We start from the raw sequence: 16157 nt of genomic DNA, 5'->3' as shown, positions 1-16157 counted from the left end.
GAACACCATCTGGAGCTGTGCACTACAGAAGCTCCGGCAAAGACCCAAACACAGGCTTCTGCCTGACTGAACAACATTATGTTCTTTGGTATGGCATGCTATCTCCTGCTGTAAACACTATGAGTCTTTCCTTCATGAAAAGACAATGCTCTCTTACAGCTAAACAGACAAGACTGAGATGCTCTGTGAACCTCCAGAGACTCAGCTATTTCCAAGGGAACCCACCTTGGTGTCAAAATCTCTTTATACTGCAGCTTCTCCACCCGTGTAGCAGCAGCCATTGACATGGGGATCACAATATTGTTGATGTCATAGGAACATTCCACTTTTTTCTTCTTTGCAGGCTGCTGAAACCACACAGAGATTGTCAGAAAGACAGCACAGCTCTTCCTAAGCTATCCTGGAACTGGTTAACTGAGGTCACCTAACCTGACTGTCACTATACCAGCAAGTAAAGGGAACAGGCTGAGGTCCAACAATCCCCCACATCAGCACATGGAGACAATACAGTACTGCAGGCATGAAGCAATATGTCTGTGATGTTATCCTCTACTATTAACACACAATTTCTGCACAGAATCAAAATTACAGGACAAGGACCCTTACATTCACTAGCCCGTTGCACTGATTTGCTGCACTTGCTTTGTACAATGCTGTTAGCTGCCCTGAGGGTGCCAGAGAGACAGAAGAATATCAGGTCTTGAAATATGAACACCAAGCATGTGCTGCTCCAGGATGGGAACAGAGGAAAACATGGGACAGGAACCATGCAACTACAATGCAATTGAGACTGGTGATCAAAGACATTTCAGCAAGACTGAACTAACATGCCCAACTATAAGCTTACCAGATAGTCTTCATGACTAAACTGTTTATCTGTCAGTGCACAGAATAGCTCTAATCTATCTTTCTTTTCAAAATACACTAAAAAAAAGCCGGCAGGCAAAAAAGGACATTTGCAGAAGAATTTGAGGGGTAGAAACTGAAAGATGGGAATATTCCATCTGAAGCTAAGAGTAATGATGAATATGTTTTTTTTACTACTGGATCTACTGCACATATTTATTCAACTTGCAGGGCCTCCATTTTTTTAATTGAAAGAAAAAGTTATACACATGTTTCATTTTGTTTTTCTGAAATAATCAGGGTTTTTTTAAAGGGGGGACATTCTTAAAGGCAAGCAGTGACACTTCACAGGGAATGAGATTGAAACAACAAAGACGTTAGTTTGGAGACATTATGCAAAGTTAAAAGAATAGCACATTCTTTGCCAGCAAATTAGCTCTGACTATGCCTGACACAGTGCACAAATGGGAGAGGCTTCAGTCTAAGGAAGGTCACTCAGCAATGTGCAGCCATTATTTTCTCTTTGCAGCTCTGCTGACTAAGGTGGGGTGTGTGTGTGTGTGTGTGTGTGTGTGTGTGCGTGTGCTTTCCAACTCACCAATGCTGAGCTGCCAGCAGCCATGGAATTGCCAGCAATCTGGTTGGAGTGTGGAGTGGGAATACTTTCCAGGGAGAGAGGTGAGACATGATGGAGAGAAGCAGGCTTGTGCATCTGAGGGCCACAAGTATACAAGCTGTGACCGGATGATCCTTTGAGCAGGGAACCTGGCAAGGAAGCATGAGAATGGAAAGGTTTTTGCTTGTTTGTATAAATCTCAAACTTCATTCAGTTTCAGGAGAGTCCTCATGCTGAAATAACCAATCCTCCTTGTCAAGAGCTTGAGAGATGACCAGAAATGACATGCCATCACTTCGGTTCACCCAAAATGACAAGATCAACACTTTGTGGGCATTCAGAGGAGGTGAAAATGTGTCCCATCTGGACACTGGAGCATGCAGATCACGGTGAAAGCTTTCAGGGACTGAAAGCTCACTTTACTGGATGCAGGGAAATACCATTAGATAAAATAGCACTGAATCAACCAGTATAAGTAAAGGTAAACTAAAACATCATGCCAGAGGTTGATCGTAACAAACCTACTTAAAATTCTAAGATTAGAACAGTACATTAAAACAGGAAAATATGACTTCCATTATTTTTTAAAAATTAAAAGCTTTGAGCAGGAAAAAAGACATCAAAGAAACACTGGTAATATGCTATACTGAAATGTTGCTTCTTGTGGTCAGAAGTTTATAAAATCGCTTCATCCTAAGCTATCAAACAACTCTTTCAAACTGATTTAAAATTATAAGCAGTAGGAAATGAGTGGAGATCATTCTTTTCCAGTTCCCTCCATACTATCATATTTGGGATAGTTTCGGATGAAACAAATGAAGAAATAAATACTTCATTGAAGATGTGGAGATGACCACTCAAGTTAGCTTTTAAAAAGGCAATAGTTCTACTGACAGCCTCGTCCAAAGGCAAAATACCTCTGATGGGCAAATGCCAAGAATAAATATGCAATCTACCACTTCTGCTGGTGCCCATCTTCAGCTCAACACAATGTGGCAGCCTTCCATGTGTTCACTCGGCAATAGCCCTAGCTAGCACAGTCAGTGGAGCGGAATGCTAGGACTTGCAGTTCAACAAGATCCGCAGGCTTCAGCTGGAAATGTCAGAGGAACCTTTGATCTGACAGGATACCACCATTACTTAGAACAAAAGCCTTCCCATGTGGGGGAAAAGGACATTTAAGAGTTTTGTCAAGAGGTAAAAGATTTATTTCATGTACAACAAATTTACCAGATCCGGAGAAAGACGATGAGCAAATGTTGTTGGTTAAGTCTTTCAAACCACAATTCGCTGTTTTTAGATTCTTGATTTTATTGCTTAGTCTGTGGCTCTCTCTCAACAAGGCTTCAAAGTGTAAGTGAAGAGGGTTGCCTATTAAAAGAAAAACAAAAAGAAATTGTGTTGAGACTACTGCAAAGCTATGTATGTCACTATTTGTTATTCACATTTATATATTACTTTTTCCACGTGCAGCTAAAAAAACAACTACTGTATCACCGTGAGGTAAGAGATGGGAAGAACGCTGTATCTTGCACATAGTATTTCTTACATGTATGTTGCACTCCTACAAGTCAGAGTATCGCTGCTCCCTAATTTCACCCATTCCCAAACACTACAAAGAATGATGCCATCTGAATGCCCCATATCTTTAATCTCTGTCCAGCATTCAGCTGCACGCATTATCACTTCCACCCACCGCTCTGACCACATCTCTCCTGTGTTGGCATCCCTTCACTGGCTCCCACTCCCTTTCCGCATTCAGTACAAGCTCCTGCTGTCGACGTTTAAAGCCCTCCATGGGCTGCCCCTCCTTACTTATCAGACCTTCTTTCTCCTCACCTTCCCACCAGGGCCCTCCGTTCTGGTAGTCAAGGTCTGCTGTCCCAGCCCATGATTTCCTCTGCCCCATCTCGAATTCGCCCCTTTTCACTTGCTGCCCCTCACTCCTGGAACTTTCTTCCCCCGCGAGCAAGAGCCATCACTTCTTTAACCAGCTTCAAAACTGAGTTGAAGACCATCCTGTTCAGAGAAGCCTTCCCAGGCATTGCATAATTGTCACTTGCTATTTGATGTTCCTTTGTTGCCTGTTTTATTGAATCATTTCCTGTATTGCTATGTCCTCCCTCCAGTCCATCTCCCCTGATCCAGGCCTCAGAGGTAGAGAAGAACTGTTGGCCTTCATCCCCTTCCCCTTCTCCTTTTGTGTCGTGTCTTTTTAGATTGTAAGCCTTAGGGCAGGGAACCATCCAATAAAAAGATTGTATGTACAGCGCTGTGTAAATTTACAGCGCTTTATAAATAAAGGTTAATAATAATAATAATAATAATAGAAGGGCAAGAAACAAGATACTTTTACTAGATAATCACAATACTCCACAGAAACATTTATCTTTCTACAAGAAACTAAAACAAAGTACAGCTAAAAAATTCTTATTAATACAAAAGTTAAAATACAATTCAAGAAAAAAATAGTTTACAACATAAAGTCAAATGGTTTAAAACACATAGTGGGGGAGAACTTGCTATGTGAGAAACACTTGCTCCCACAAGTAGAATGAAGAAAGGCCAAAATAGTTTTTCTTGCCACATGGCAGTACTCTTACTTACCATGAGAAAATGAAAGTATGGGGTGGAATCCAGAGTCCAGTAAAGCGACCCGCTCTTCTAAGGACATTGTCTCTGGGTCAATGGTCTGGACAGAGGCTTTGCACTCACACAAGATGCAGGACTTGGGCTGTTCACAGCTGCACTTCATGCTGAGAGGTTTCTGTGGCTGGAACAAGAAAGATAAAGGTGGCTACAAGCCCAAACAACCAGTCCTGCCAAAAGGAAATGCACCAATAGAATGTGTGAAAACCTCTGCTTCTTCCTACAGGAGTATCAACACTTCCAAAGGACAAGGACAAGGAAACAGTTCTCAGCATCAAAATGTCAACAGCAGCAGTGTGAGTGGTACATACATAGTACAAATGTAATTTCCCTTGCAATATTTTCTATTTCCTCTCCTCCCCAAAAATGAATTCCCTAAAGCAACCCCATAAAGGTCCAGGGGCACAGAACATTCACTGAATGGGAGAAAGCTGACAGTAAAAGCAGAAATAGAATGGAGTAGAAAGTAAGAAAGATGAAGGAAACATGGTGATAAAAATGAAAGAATGATCCATCTTATAGCCTAGAATGGTCATAGATATTTCAAAATATCCCAAGGAGCAGAAGTGAGAGCTATGCACAGCTACCAGTGGAGGCATCCTGTATTTTAATGTACCTGGAATTAGGCACAAATGGGTTATGCCACTCACCCCCTAAAAAAAATTCAACAACTGGGCGTATTTTTTAAAAGTCCAATGAGTACTGCACATGCACACGCTGAGCACAGAACATTGACCACGGAGGGAGGGAGAAAACAGCAACTGTCCACATTTCAATATTTTGTTGTAGTGCTCTATCTCCCATTCCTGTGGCTCTCCTGTTCTGCCAAACCATTTTTGGCAGAACATTTATCAGTACCAGAACTGGGAAGACAAAAGTTCAAATCTCTACTCACTCACCAAGTTTAGCTTACTGTGTGACATTTGGTTAGTCAGTACCTCTCAGACTAAGCTACCTCGCTGGGTTGCAGTGAGGACTGAAATAAAGTGAAAGAAGAAGTATGTAGGCAAGATTGAGCTCTTTGGAGGAATTAGGGAGGCAGGCTACATATCCCCTAGGCATGCTTCCCCACCAGAAATAGGAACACATAGCCCTCCAGGTATTGTTAGGCTTCCATTTTCCTTCAACACTGGCCATGTAAGTTAAGATTGACAGAAGATGCACTCTATCTGGAGAGCTGCACCTTCTCTAGCACTGCCAGATGCAAGGACAATAGTTTATACTGGGGGGGGGGGGATCACTACAACAACCTGAACACACCCAACCTCATCTTGTTTGAGAAGCTCATCTGTGTCAGGCCTCAATGGCACTTGGATGGAAGACCACCACGGAAGACCAGGGATCTCCAGACACAGCTAAGAAAGAATCCTACCTGAAACCCTGGAAAACCATTTCCAATCAGAATTGGTAATACTGGAGTAGATGGGAAAGGCGTCTGCCTCAGTGTAAGGCTGCTCTCTATGACCCTAAACTGCTCAGACAAACACATGCCACACAAAGCAGAAAGAATTGTTGGGGAATAATGTGTTTATTGCAACTTGTGCTGAAAATTTACTTTCTCTAATATTCAACAAGACTGTGGCTGGAATTGCTGGGATTTCTATAATATCCACACTTAAAGGATACACAGCTATTAACTGTTCCACAGTCCCATTAGAGAGAATGTAACTTAGCTTCTCTGAAAGTGTAATGTTAAAATAAACATTATATACATCTTTTCCCCAGTAACAGCTACGGAAGTAGAACTTCACACCTACCTTTCTACTAAGGTGTGAGACTGCACTGACTCTCACCAGCCTGCGTTTCCTGTATCTGCAAATTGGACGGATTCTAGCAGCAACACAGCTGTTGTCAAGGGAAGATGGAGGCAAGGTGCTGTTCAGTTGCTTCGGTTTCTTGAGAATCCTGTCGGGATCGACACCATCCTGGGAGTTGCTGGCAGAACCTGTGTTGAAACTGCAGCCAAAAGAGAGACATGCTCACATTAGGAATTATTCTGGAAAAGGAATGCCAAGATTCAGTATTGTACTGTGGCAGATTACCTCAAAGCACACATTTTGTGACAGTTTTATTCTCCACTTGTCACAATCAACTACCCAATGTAACTTCTCTTAACTAACAGTTCTATTGGGATAGAGAAGCTTTGGAAGGCCAAACCAGGTGACTTTTGTGCCCCTGTGAAGATTTGGAGGGCCACAATATTGCCACCAAAGCTGCCATTCTGGCTGGCTGGAAGAGCTGTTGCCATTCCACTCCAGGTTTCATTTGTCAGGACAGCCACCAAGATAGCATTATTTATTCAATATTTGTTGAACATGTTCTTCAATCAGAACAATTTTTTTCAGCAGCAGTTATTCATTCTAGCTGGAATTAAACTTGAAACATCAGATCAGAACTGGAGTCTGAATCCATTTGCCCCACAGATGTGCAAGGCAGCGCCACACAGACTTCTACCCGGACTGCCCTAGACTACCCATATTTACCCAGAGGAACAAAACCTCAGAGGGCAAGGACCATTTTTCATAGCTTTAGAGCTAGACTATGCTTCATTATGTGCTACTGCAGCTTCCCACACTTCAGAATTAAGAATTTTGCAACAATTTAATTGCTTTTCAACATTTGTATGTTGTACATTTTAACTATGTTTGTTTTAATAACTGTAGATTGCCTTGTAAATTCCTCAAACTGGGGAAAAGACAGGAAACAAATAAGATGACAAGGAAGAATACTTGGAAATTATTTTTACTATCATAATTCACTACAAAGTCATATGGAGAGAAGACTTATATAAGTATGACCAAGTCTGGATTGAACTTGCTGTAAAGGATTAAGACGTGACAATAGCTCATATAATACTTTTACATGCAATTGTTGCTCCAGTGTTGGGAACTGCCTCATCCCCTCTTACTCTTAGAAAAATCTCGCCAGAGGAGTAGGGGCTCTCCTGAATTGGTGTCAGGGAGAACACCAATGGAAAGCCAAAATCACTACATGCAAGCAACTCCTACTCTTAATGAAGGTCTCGACCCTCTCAAGTGACTTTTTGAGGACACAGATGTATAGGAAAGCACTCAGAGAATGAACAGCTTTCTCCTCACGCATGCTTCAGACCCAGCCCTACATCTTGTGTTCATATAACTGGGTAAGGAAGAATAAAACTGATTACTGCTACTCTTTAAATGTGTGAGCAAGAGCTAGCAGAAGACCTCTTACTCTGTAGTGGCAGAGAATTGTTCCATAGGATCAAAAACAGTAAATAAGGAAAATACAGGGGCATGAATTCCAGTGGGTCATTTTTAAAAGGCTTGCAAATCAGCTTCTATAGAGTGTACTATAAAGCAGCCCCATTCTGAATTAGGGTCGCTCATCTCCTTCAAAACATCACCAAAAAGTTGGAAAATGGGGTGTGGGCTTTAGTTATGTTTTTAAATTTTGCACATTTTGTGCAATTTTCTACTTTTTTAGCTTTTTAGCTTGTTCATTTAATCACTTTAAAATTTTTATTGTAAAGTTTTTGAACGACTTTCTCTATGAGGGTCTCTGTGGCATAAAGGCAGCACAGAAACAAACAAACAAACAAAATAAATAAATAAATAAATAAATAAATAGTTTTGGGTGGGTTTTCCAGGCTCTGTGGCCATTTCTCTGAAGATGCCAGCCAGAGCTGCTGGCAAAACATCAGGAATAAACTCTGCTGGAACATGGCCACAGAGCCCAAAAAACCCACAAAAAACTATGGATGCTGGCCATGAAAGCCTTTGACTTTGCATTAAATGAATAAAACTTTTAAAGTAAGTTGTCAACTAGCAGAAGGCACTTTGGGATTCAATCTAATGAATTTTAGGGAAGAAATGTTTAAAAAAAAACCCAAAACAAACACATCATGATGGAAAGTTTCCTAGGCATACGCCTATCCACATCACTGCCTCCCTGTCCTAAAGTCCTACCGGCATAAGTGGAACATAACAAGCTCCATAATTTTGCTCCATGAACAATTTCAACAGCCATCCGTTATTAATGCACATTAGCACTGGGGACAGAGCTTCTGGGAGCCAGGATTAAAGTACCCCAGATGGAGAGAGGAGAAAATTTATTAGGTTGAGTCGGGCTCAGTCATACTTAGAGCAGATCCACTGACACCAGTGGGATGTAAATGAATCATGTTTGTGTTAAGATGTACGTGCCTGTTACATCTGGAGCCAACATTTTTGGTTGTTGTTGTTGTTATGTTGCTTTTTTCCAGGAAGTCATAGTGTTCTCCCTCTCCCACTTTTGCAACATCTTGCAAGCAGGTCAGTCCAAGCAAGAAAAGACACAACTGGCCCAATGTCACCTAAGTAAGTTTTTTTCTCTCTCTGGCTTTGCTTCGCGAATGAAGATTCAGGAAGGACTCATCCTGCGCTTTGTACAAGCACGCTGGTGACTAAAAAGGCCAATCCAGGACAAACAGGTCCAGTTGCAGAAAGCACAGCAGAAAGTCTCCTTGGTGATGTTTCCGGGTTGCGGTTCTTTCTGCGTTGTTGTTTCTCTTCGAGACTCGTTCGGCGTGAACTTTCGAAAGAGGCTGCAGCATCGTGGATAGTGCATCTCCATGCCTCCCGATGAGAGGCCAGGACAGACCATTGTTGGTGATCAACTTGGCCGAGCCTGAGATATTGTTTCAGGGAGTCCTTGTATCTCTTCTTTGGGGCACCCCTCTTATGCTCTTGACCCGTGGCGAGTTCACCATAACGTATTATTTTGGGGAGGCGATGGTCCTTCATCCTAGAAACGTGTCCTGCCCAGCGCAGCTGCGTCCTCAATAGCATGGCCTCAATGCTGGTGATCCCTGCTTCTCAAGGACAGCAACATTCGTCACATAGTCAGTCCAGTGTATATTTAGAATTGTGCGTAAACAGCGCTGATGAAAGCGTTCGAGGAGTCGTAGGTGTTGGCGATAGGTGACCCATGTTTCAGACCCATAGAGGAGAATAGACAGTACAACGGCTCTATACCCACTGATTTTGGTGCTTCGCCTCAAATGTTTGTTACTCCAGACTCTTTTGTGAAGCCTTTCGAATGCGCTATGTGCCTTTGCCAGTCTGTGATCGATCTCTTTATCAATCTTGGCGTCTGAGGAGATGATGCTTCCCAGGTAGGTGAACTGCACAACTCAGGCATTCCAGTACCTGTGATCAACTTGCGTTTGCTTTTGTTTTGTTTTTAATGTTACAACTGAAACCAACAGTGCCAAGTACTTTAAGGGCTGCAGATAATGTTCTGCTGAAGTGCACTCCTGAATAGTTTGGCAAAGTCAGCATCCCAAGCAGGGTTCAGAATTTCTTTCATCAACATTAAACCTCTTCAAATTCAAAAGCTTGAGATGACAGGCAAAACACTGCTGTGTTTATTTTGCTTCCTCTAGCCCATTGTACTGCAAGACCTGACAGCAGGCAGAAACGTGCTTCAAGTAATTTAAGGCATAATTTAAAGCATCAAAACAGAGGCACTCCTCTGTTTGGGCAGCACTGTGTCACTGTTAGCAGGGAGACAACAGCTGGTTGCAACATGTACCATCAGGGTGCAGGAGGGGGGAAATGCTGACACCGCTTATATTCCAAGAGTTACTCCTTACCACCAAGAAGCATCGCACACAAAACAACACAACCCATTTCCAGCCTAGATAAGATAGACTCTTGGTTACAAGAACTCACAGCAGAAAAATTTAGCCTCTCACATGCCACACATCCTCCCATTTTGACACCAGGAGTTGGAGGCATGAGTAGGCAATAGCAACAGGCAATGATGTCCCTTCTCCAGAAATACTTTGGTGGGGGGGAGGCTTCTAGATTGGAGTGGAGTGGGGGCTATGCCTCCCAAAATGCCCATCCAATGGGCTGAAATATTTTGGAAGCACCAGAAGTAATGTAATGCTACTTCCAGACTCCACTTTGGCTGATTTTAGCTCCTCTCCCCTAGGGATTATTGGGGGTTGCTGTGGCTCTGATGGGTTGGGGGAAGTAGAGTTCTACATTTGCAGGTGGCTTGGGGGCTTTTACCAGTTTGGAGATAAAAGCTCACCCCAAAATTAGAGACCAAACTCAGGAATCCCAGACTTTGCCTGCCTCCCCTGTTCTGGATATTTGCCAAAACAATCAGGTTCCAAATTAGGACCAAAGTAGAACAGCCTCTTATCAAAGTGCTTGATGCACAGTCTCCCAGTGATATTATCTTGCAGTTTCCATAGAAGTGACAGGTAGGATGGGTAGCTCTTATCCAATAGTGCAGAGGGGCCTCCTCTCTGCACTATCCAGATGAGAATAATGTGAGAATGAAGTTTCTAGTATTTCAAAGCCTGTTGGAAATGTGTTGTTTCAGGTGCCTAGAGGAATCTACCACAGCGCTTGATGCAACCCCCCCCCCCTTTTCATATCCTATTCTTTTGCCAAGGTAGTGAAATATAAGATGCCTCCAAGATAAGAAAACTAGTCAAATCAGGAACAGAGTTTAGATTCAGGGAGTGTGGGACAACATGGTAAGAATCTGTTTGTTTGTTTTGGTTTTCAGCATATTATGTTCAGGTAAATATTCTTTTACTATTTTAACCTTTTGTAATGTAGTGCTTTATCGTTTGTTTTTATTCTGTACAGTATGTTCTAATTTTTCTGCTGCTCCAGAAAACCACACCAGGAACAATGGATTCAAGCTCCAGGAAAAGAGATTCCACCTCAACATTAGGAGGAACTTCCTGACAGTAAGGGCTGTTCGACAGTGGAACGTACTCCTTCCTCGGAGTGTAGTGGAGTCTCTTTCCTTGGAGGTCTTTAAGCAGAGGCTGGATGGCCATCTGTCGGGGATGCTTTGATTTGGATTTCCTGCATGGCAGAATGGGGTTGGACTGGATGGCCCTTCTTGGGGTCTCTTCCAACTCTACGATTCTATGATTCTGATGTACCACCCTTTGATGAAAAGGGTGTTCTACATAAACTTTGTTGTTGTTGTTTTTATTTTTATTATTTGATTCTTCAACTCTGGCCACTTAGAGCACACTATCATTTAAGTAGGTCTCTACTTCAACAGATTGGCCTAATTCCAATTGGAAGGAAAAGAGGGAGACCACAGGACAGGTGGACTGGTTCATTGAAGGAAGCCAGGGCTGCCCTCAGTTTGTAAGGGCTGTTGATAATAATGTGACTGGGAGGTCTGTCACTCATATTACGCCACCAAAATTGGGGGCTGACTTGATAGCAAATAACAATGAAGTCTCAACTAAGGTAAACCCGCCAAATCATTTAAAGTATTAATCAGCACTTGTGAACCAGTCATTCAATGAACCTACTGTAGCTGGGACTAAGCCACCAATCCGAAAATCATAATACACAAGGAATGACCAAAATGGAAAACAGACATCTAGAGATGTTATACAGAAACACCTGGCGACAGCTGCTTTCATTAACAACAAGCCAGGTTTTTTCTCATGCAAATACATGGTTGCATGGCTTGGACACTTCTATTTCCTTTCTCAATTTAAAGATAATCTAGCCGGTAAAAAAACCAATGTTAATAGCAGTTTACACAGTTTTAAAATTTGGCAAACAAAAAAGAAGTCCTCTGAGGCTCCTTTAGGCCCACTCAGCATCACAAAGCTTATGGCTGACGACTCAGCCAGGGTTTTCAAAAGCTCAGCTGAAAAGCTCAAAGTTTCTTTCTTATTCAAAGTCTGTTTGGGAAGTATGACATTAAGAGACAGACAGTGAATTTATAAAGCCCAGCTCTTTCTTTTTTTCCCCCTTTCATGTATGCACTAAAAATTAGCCTCTCCACCACCAACAGAAAAGCATTTATTGCCTTTGAAGAAACAATAATAAATGCCAAAAGCAAACTTCTGGGCAAAATGTTTACATTCATTTCATTTGGAATGGCTCTCAGTCACTAACTGTCTGCTTATAATGCACACAAAAATACACAGAGTTTTTCCTCTTGAGAAACTTAGGGTCTGGACAGACGGGCCCTTTGTGGCTCCATGGCGATGTGCTATGGTTGCCTTGGGGCAGTGCGTGCACACACTCTGCAACCCTAGCACATGACGTGGAACGTTGCAGCAGCACAGCACCATCTACACGGTGTGCGCAGCTATGACATCGCAGCAGCGCAGCGCCCAAACAGTGCTGTGCAACTGTGACGCCATTGCGCCATCTCTGGCGTCGCAACTGCACCACAAAAAGGAGCCGCTTCCAGGAGCTTCCTTTCTTTGCAAGGAAGAAGCAAAGTTCAGTTCCTTTTATCTGTTAACGTAAAAAGAATCATAAAAATAGATCAGGTTCATCAATTTCAATGGCTTACTTCCCAGAGACTAGCAAGCCATTCCAAGAGGAATCCCACCAGCCCACTTTTTAAATAAAATTCATTACATTAAAAGCCTTAGTTCCTTACATCCACTGAAAATTCAGTGCTGACAGACACAGCAGAAAAGGAGTATTCTCAGCTTTTAATTGTCCCCCTTGTTGCACTTCAGATCTACCTGCAATTTGTTTGCAACGGACAGTCAAGTCACTTCAAATAGCTGCCTAAGAATGTTCCTTTGTAACCCACAAACATTTAGAAATGCTAGGGCATAAAAATAGGAACTGAGAAGCAAGCAGTCATATAAAACACCAAAGTTCCACAACATGAAGAAAGCAAAAAGAAATGTCTTAAGCTTAGATAGACCATAAAATAGTAATGAAATGGAAATAATTGTTCATTTGCCCAACAGGAGAGAGGCCTAAACTTTGAGCCATGTCCAAAATAAGAGCCAGACCATCACCGTTCTTCCACAGAAGAAACGAAGAAAAATTCGACACAAGAACAGCAAGGCTCTCTTTCACAATGAGCCAAAACAAGCTATCCTTTGCTTGTGATTTGTATCCCAATGGCTCTCAGAGGAATTATGGGTAGCGGTCCTATCTCTCGCAGAAAAGAAGGTAGGGAAACAGAGGAGAGAACAATTCAGACAGAGAGAAGAAATAGGGCTGTTCCTGTACCTAGCAGTCCCAAACTGTCTTCAAATAACACTTTACCCTTCTTGCAATCAAATGTCTTTCTTCAAAGTCCTCTGGAAGAGCCATCTCCAAGGATGCCTCTCCTCCCCTGCAGTCTTGCCCAGATCCTGCAATAAGCCCTTGCCCATTATAACCCCCCTGACGGAGTCTATCCATCTGGTCTGTGGTCTTCCCCTCTTTCTTCTCCTCTCTACCTTCCCTAGCATTATTGTTTTTTCTAGTGATCTGTGCCTTCTCATCATGTGGCCAAAGTACAATAAACTCAACTTGATCATCTTTGGCCCCATACTGACAGGCCAAAATAAAGCTGCTTCGGGTCACTTTGGAGGAATGCTGTTTCAATGATGCATGCGTCCTAAGAGTCCGGAAGCCATGCCAAAGCCAAAATCCAGTCCTAAGGACTAGAGCACAGCTTTGGCTCAGCTTCCGGACTCTTAGGACGCATGCATCATTGAAACAGCATACCTCCAAAGTGACCCGAAGCAGGTTTATTTTGGCCTGTCTGTATGGGGCCTTTGTTTCCAAGGAGAGCCCTGGTCTGATCTGTTCAAGGACCCATTTGTTTGTCTTCTTGGCTGTCCATGGGATCCTAAGCACTCTTCCCCAGCCCCACATTTCAAAGGAGTTGGTTTTCTTTCTGTCTGCTTCCTTCTCTATTGAGCTCTCAGATCCATACATGGTAATTGGGAACACAATGGCCTGGACGATTCTGACTTTAATGCTCAGTTGTATGTCTTTGCTCTTCAGTAGCTTTTCCAGTTCTTTCATTGCTGCCCTTCCCATTCCTTGTCTTCTTTTTATTTCTGGACTGCAGTCTCCATTCTGGTCAATGTTTGTTCCTAGATGTGGGAATTCTTTCACTATTTCCATTTCCTCCTTGTCTAGATTGAATTTGTATGTTTCTTCTGTGGTAATTATTTTTCTTTTCTTTTATGTTCAGCATCAGACCTGCCTTTGCGCTTTCAGCTTTGACCTTCCTTATTAACTGTTCCAATTCCTGAATGTCTTCTGCTAATATTATGGCGTCGTCTGCATATCCTAGGTTGTTAATGTTGCTTCCTCCTATCTTCGCCTTTTTCTGATTCTAATTCTGCTTTTCTCATGTTTTCAGCATATAAGTTAAACAAGTAAGGTGATAGGATGCAGGTTTGCCTAACCCCTTTTGCCTAATGGGAACCACTCTGTTTCCCCAAATTCTGTTCTGACTGTAGCCTCTTGTCCTTGGCACAGATTCTTCATCAGGACCATCAGATGTAGTGGCAGTCCCACATCTCTGAGTGCATTCTATAGCCTTTTGTGATCTATACAATCAAATGCTTTGCTGTAGTCTATGAAACACATTGCAAAACTTACAAGCCTCCCAAAATTAAAGCTTAAGTATCATTTGCCAATTCCAACAGACTGGATTTACAGACTGAGAAAAGAACAGAATTATAATCTCATTCCATTGTGTTGGGGAAACACTACAAGAGGGTAAATTTGAATGAATCTGCTTTGAAGCAATGCTTTCAGTTAAAATTTGTATCTCTATCATTGTTACTTCAGAAATCTGAGTGACCCCAAAAGGTGATATCAGACTAAAAACAGTGATGCAAGAGCTCACAGATGGAAGTTTCTCTTCCACAAACAGAAATTATCTCATGGCTTCATTTGAGAATTATACAGAAGAAATACAGACAGTGCTTGCTTTCCACATTATCACATAAGAATTATGAGCAGGCCTAGGTTGCAACTCCTATACTAACAGTCTGAATGTATCCTATTTCTCAGAAGAAGCTTCACAAGACTATATACATCAAGAAAATTTTTTAAATTACAGTAACCCAAATGGGAGAGATCTTCCTTCAAAGGAACCCCTTTCACATTAAATTTAGTATAGGACATTGACATTTACTCAGCAAGATACACTGCAAAACATCACACTGATCAACCTGTAAGAAAAGGAGAACTAACCAGTTACTTATTCCGTTGACTTGATGGGGTGATGTGCAGGCTTTGGGGGGCTCTGGAGACCCATTGATGGGTGTACAGGTGGGATTTTGACACACAAGGTTTCTTAAAGACTGCGCAAGGCGAGAATTCTGCAAGAGAAAAATAAAATCTCAAACACAAGCAAGTCTTGTGACAGAATAAATCAGAAGACTTGTTTGGCAGGCTGGAAGTAGAGAGAAAGAATACAAAAGCAGCAATTTAACAAAGTGCAAGGTAATTTGCCATCTCAGCAGGGATAATCCAGACTCATCTCATGACATTCTCCATCCATCTGCACTCAAAAGGCCCATGAAGATACCAAAGATGGCCAATTTTAAAATGAAGAGCTACACTTGGATGTATCTACAAAGTTAAATAGTGTGCGGAAGAATTCCTTCCCCTCAATAATGACCAAAATGCCTCTAGATTAAGAAAGCAATCCAAACAATGTTGTCCCAGCTGAAATTCTATTCCTATAACAACAGTGGCACAAATCATACATTTTAACAGCTTCTCAAGATGTGGCAAAGCAATTCCCAAAACAAACAAACCAACTATCTCTACCACACTGAACTATAAAAATGAAAACAAAGACTGCCAAGCAATTCATCTTTTCCAAAAGGACATTTTCAACACAGTCTTCCTTTGAGGTTTTCTATCTACACATCTGAAGATGGCAAAGGAAGCTGAGCCTTTTTTGACATTTAAGAAACTAGGTCTTGTTGTAGGGAAGATGCAAAAACAGTCACAAGATGAATGAACAGAAAATGCATAAACCTCAGCATGTGTTACACAGGAAAGCTATAATCAGCACCACATTGTTCTCTGCCTTCAAGTATTTGACGCACCCATGGACAAACCAGCACTGAATAAGGCAACCCAAGGATTTTTTAAAAGCTCCTTTTTTCAGAGTGGAAACACAGGTTAACTCAAATAAACTAAGAGGGCTTTCTTCAAAGCAGACATGCATAGGACTGTATTATAACTGTGTAGAGAGAAATCTGACATTCACAAAAAGAACAAGAATGGAAGAAAGAAATCTAGAGACAATTCAA

General features: G+C 42.0%; 1 protein-coding gene across 1 annotated transcript in view; it reads right to left on the bottom strand.

Moving 5' to 3' along the window:
* Window positions 1–16157, bottom strand: part of LOC149310163 (KAT8 regulatory NSL complex subunit 1-like) — a 51821-nt gene that overhangs the window by 5754 nt on the left and 29910 nt on the right. The window contains exons 4-9 of the mRNA XM_089533829.1: window positions 15085–15212; window positions 5869–6067; window positions 4070–4235; window positions 2693–2833; window positions 1445–1611; window positions 226–347 (exon numbers count right to left, since the gene is read on the bottom strand). Coding sequence (XP_089389955.1) covers window positions 226–347; window positions 1445–1611; window positions 2693–2833; window positions 4070–4235; window positions 5869–6067; window positions 15085–15212 — 923 coding nt within the window. The remainder of the gene's footprint in view (window positions 1–225; window positions 348–1444; window positions 1612–2692; window positions 2834–4069; window positions 4236–5868; window positions 6068–15084; window positions 15213–16157) is intronic.

Source organism: Sceloporus occidentalis, unplaced genomic scaffold (assembly GCF_023333645.1).
Source record: "Sceloporus occidentalis isolate IW3139 unplaced genomic scaffold, rSceOcc1.0.p SCAF_7, whole genome shotgun sequence".
Lineage (NCBI taxonomy): Eukaryota > Metazoa > Chordata > Lepidosauria > Squamata > Phrynosomatidae > Sceloporus > Sceloporus occidentalis.
The sequence above is the reverse complement of the archived record's forward strand: the minus strand, read 5'-3'. Positions and strand labels throughout refer to the sequence as shown.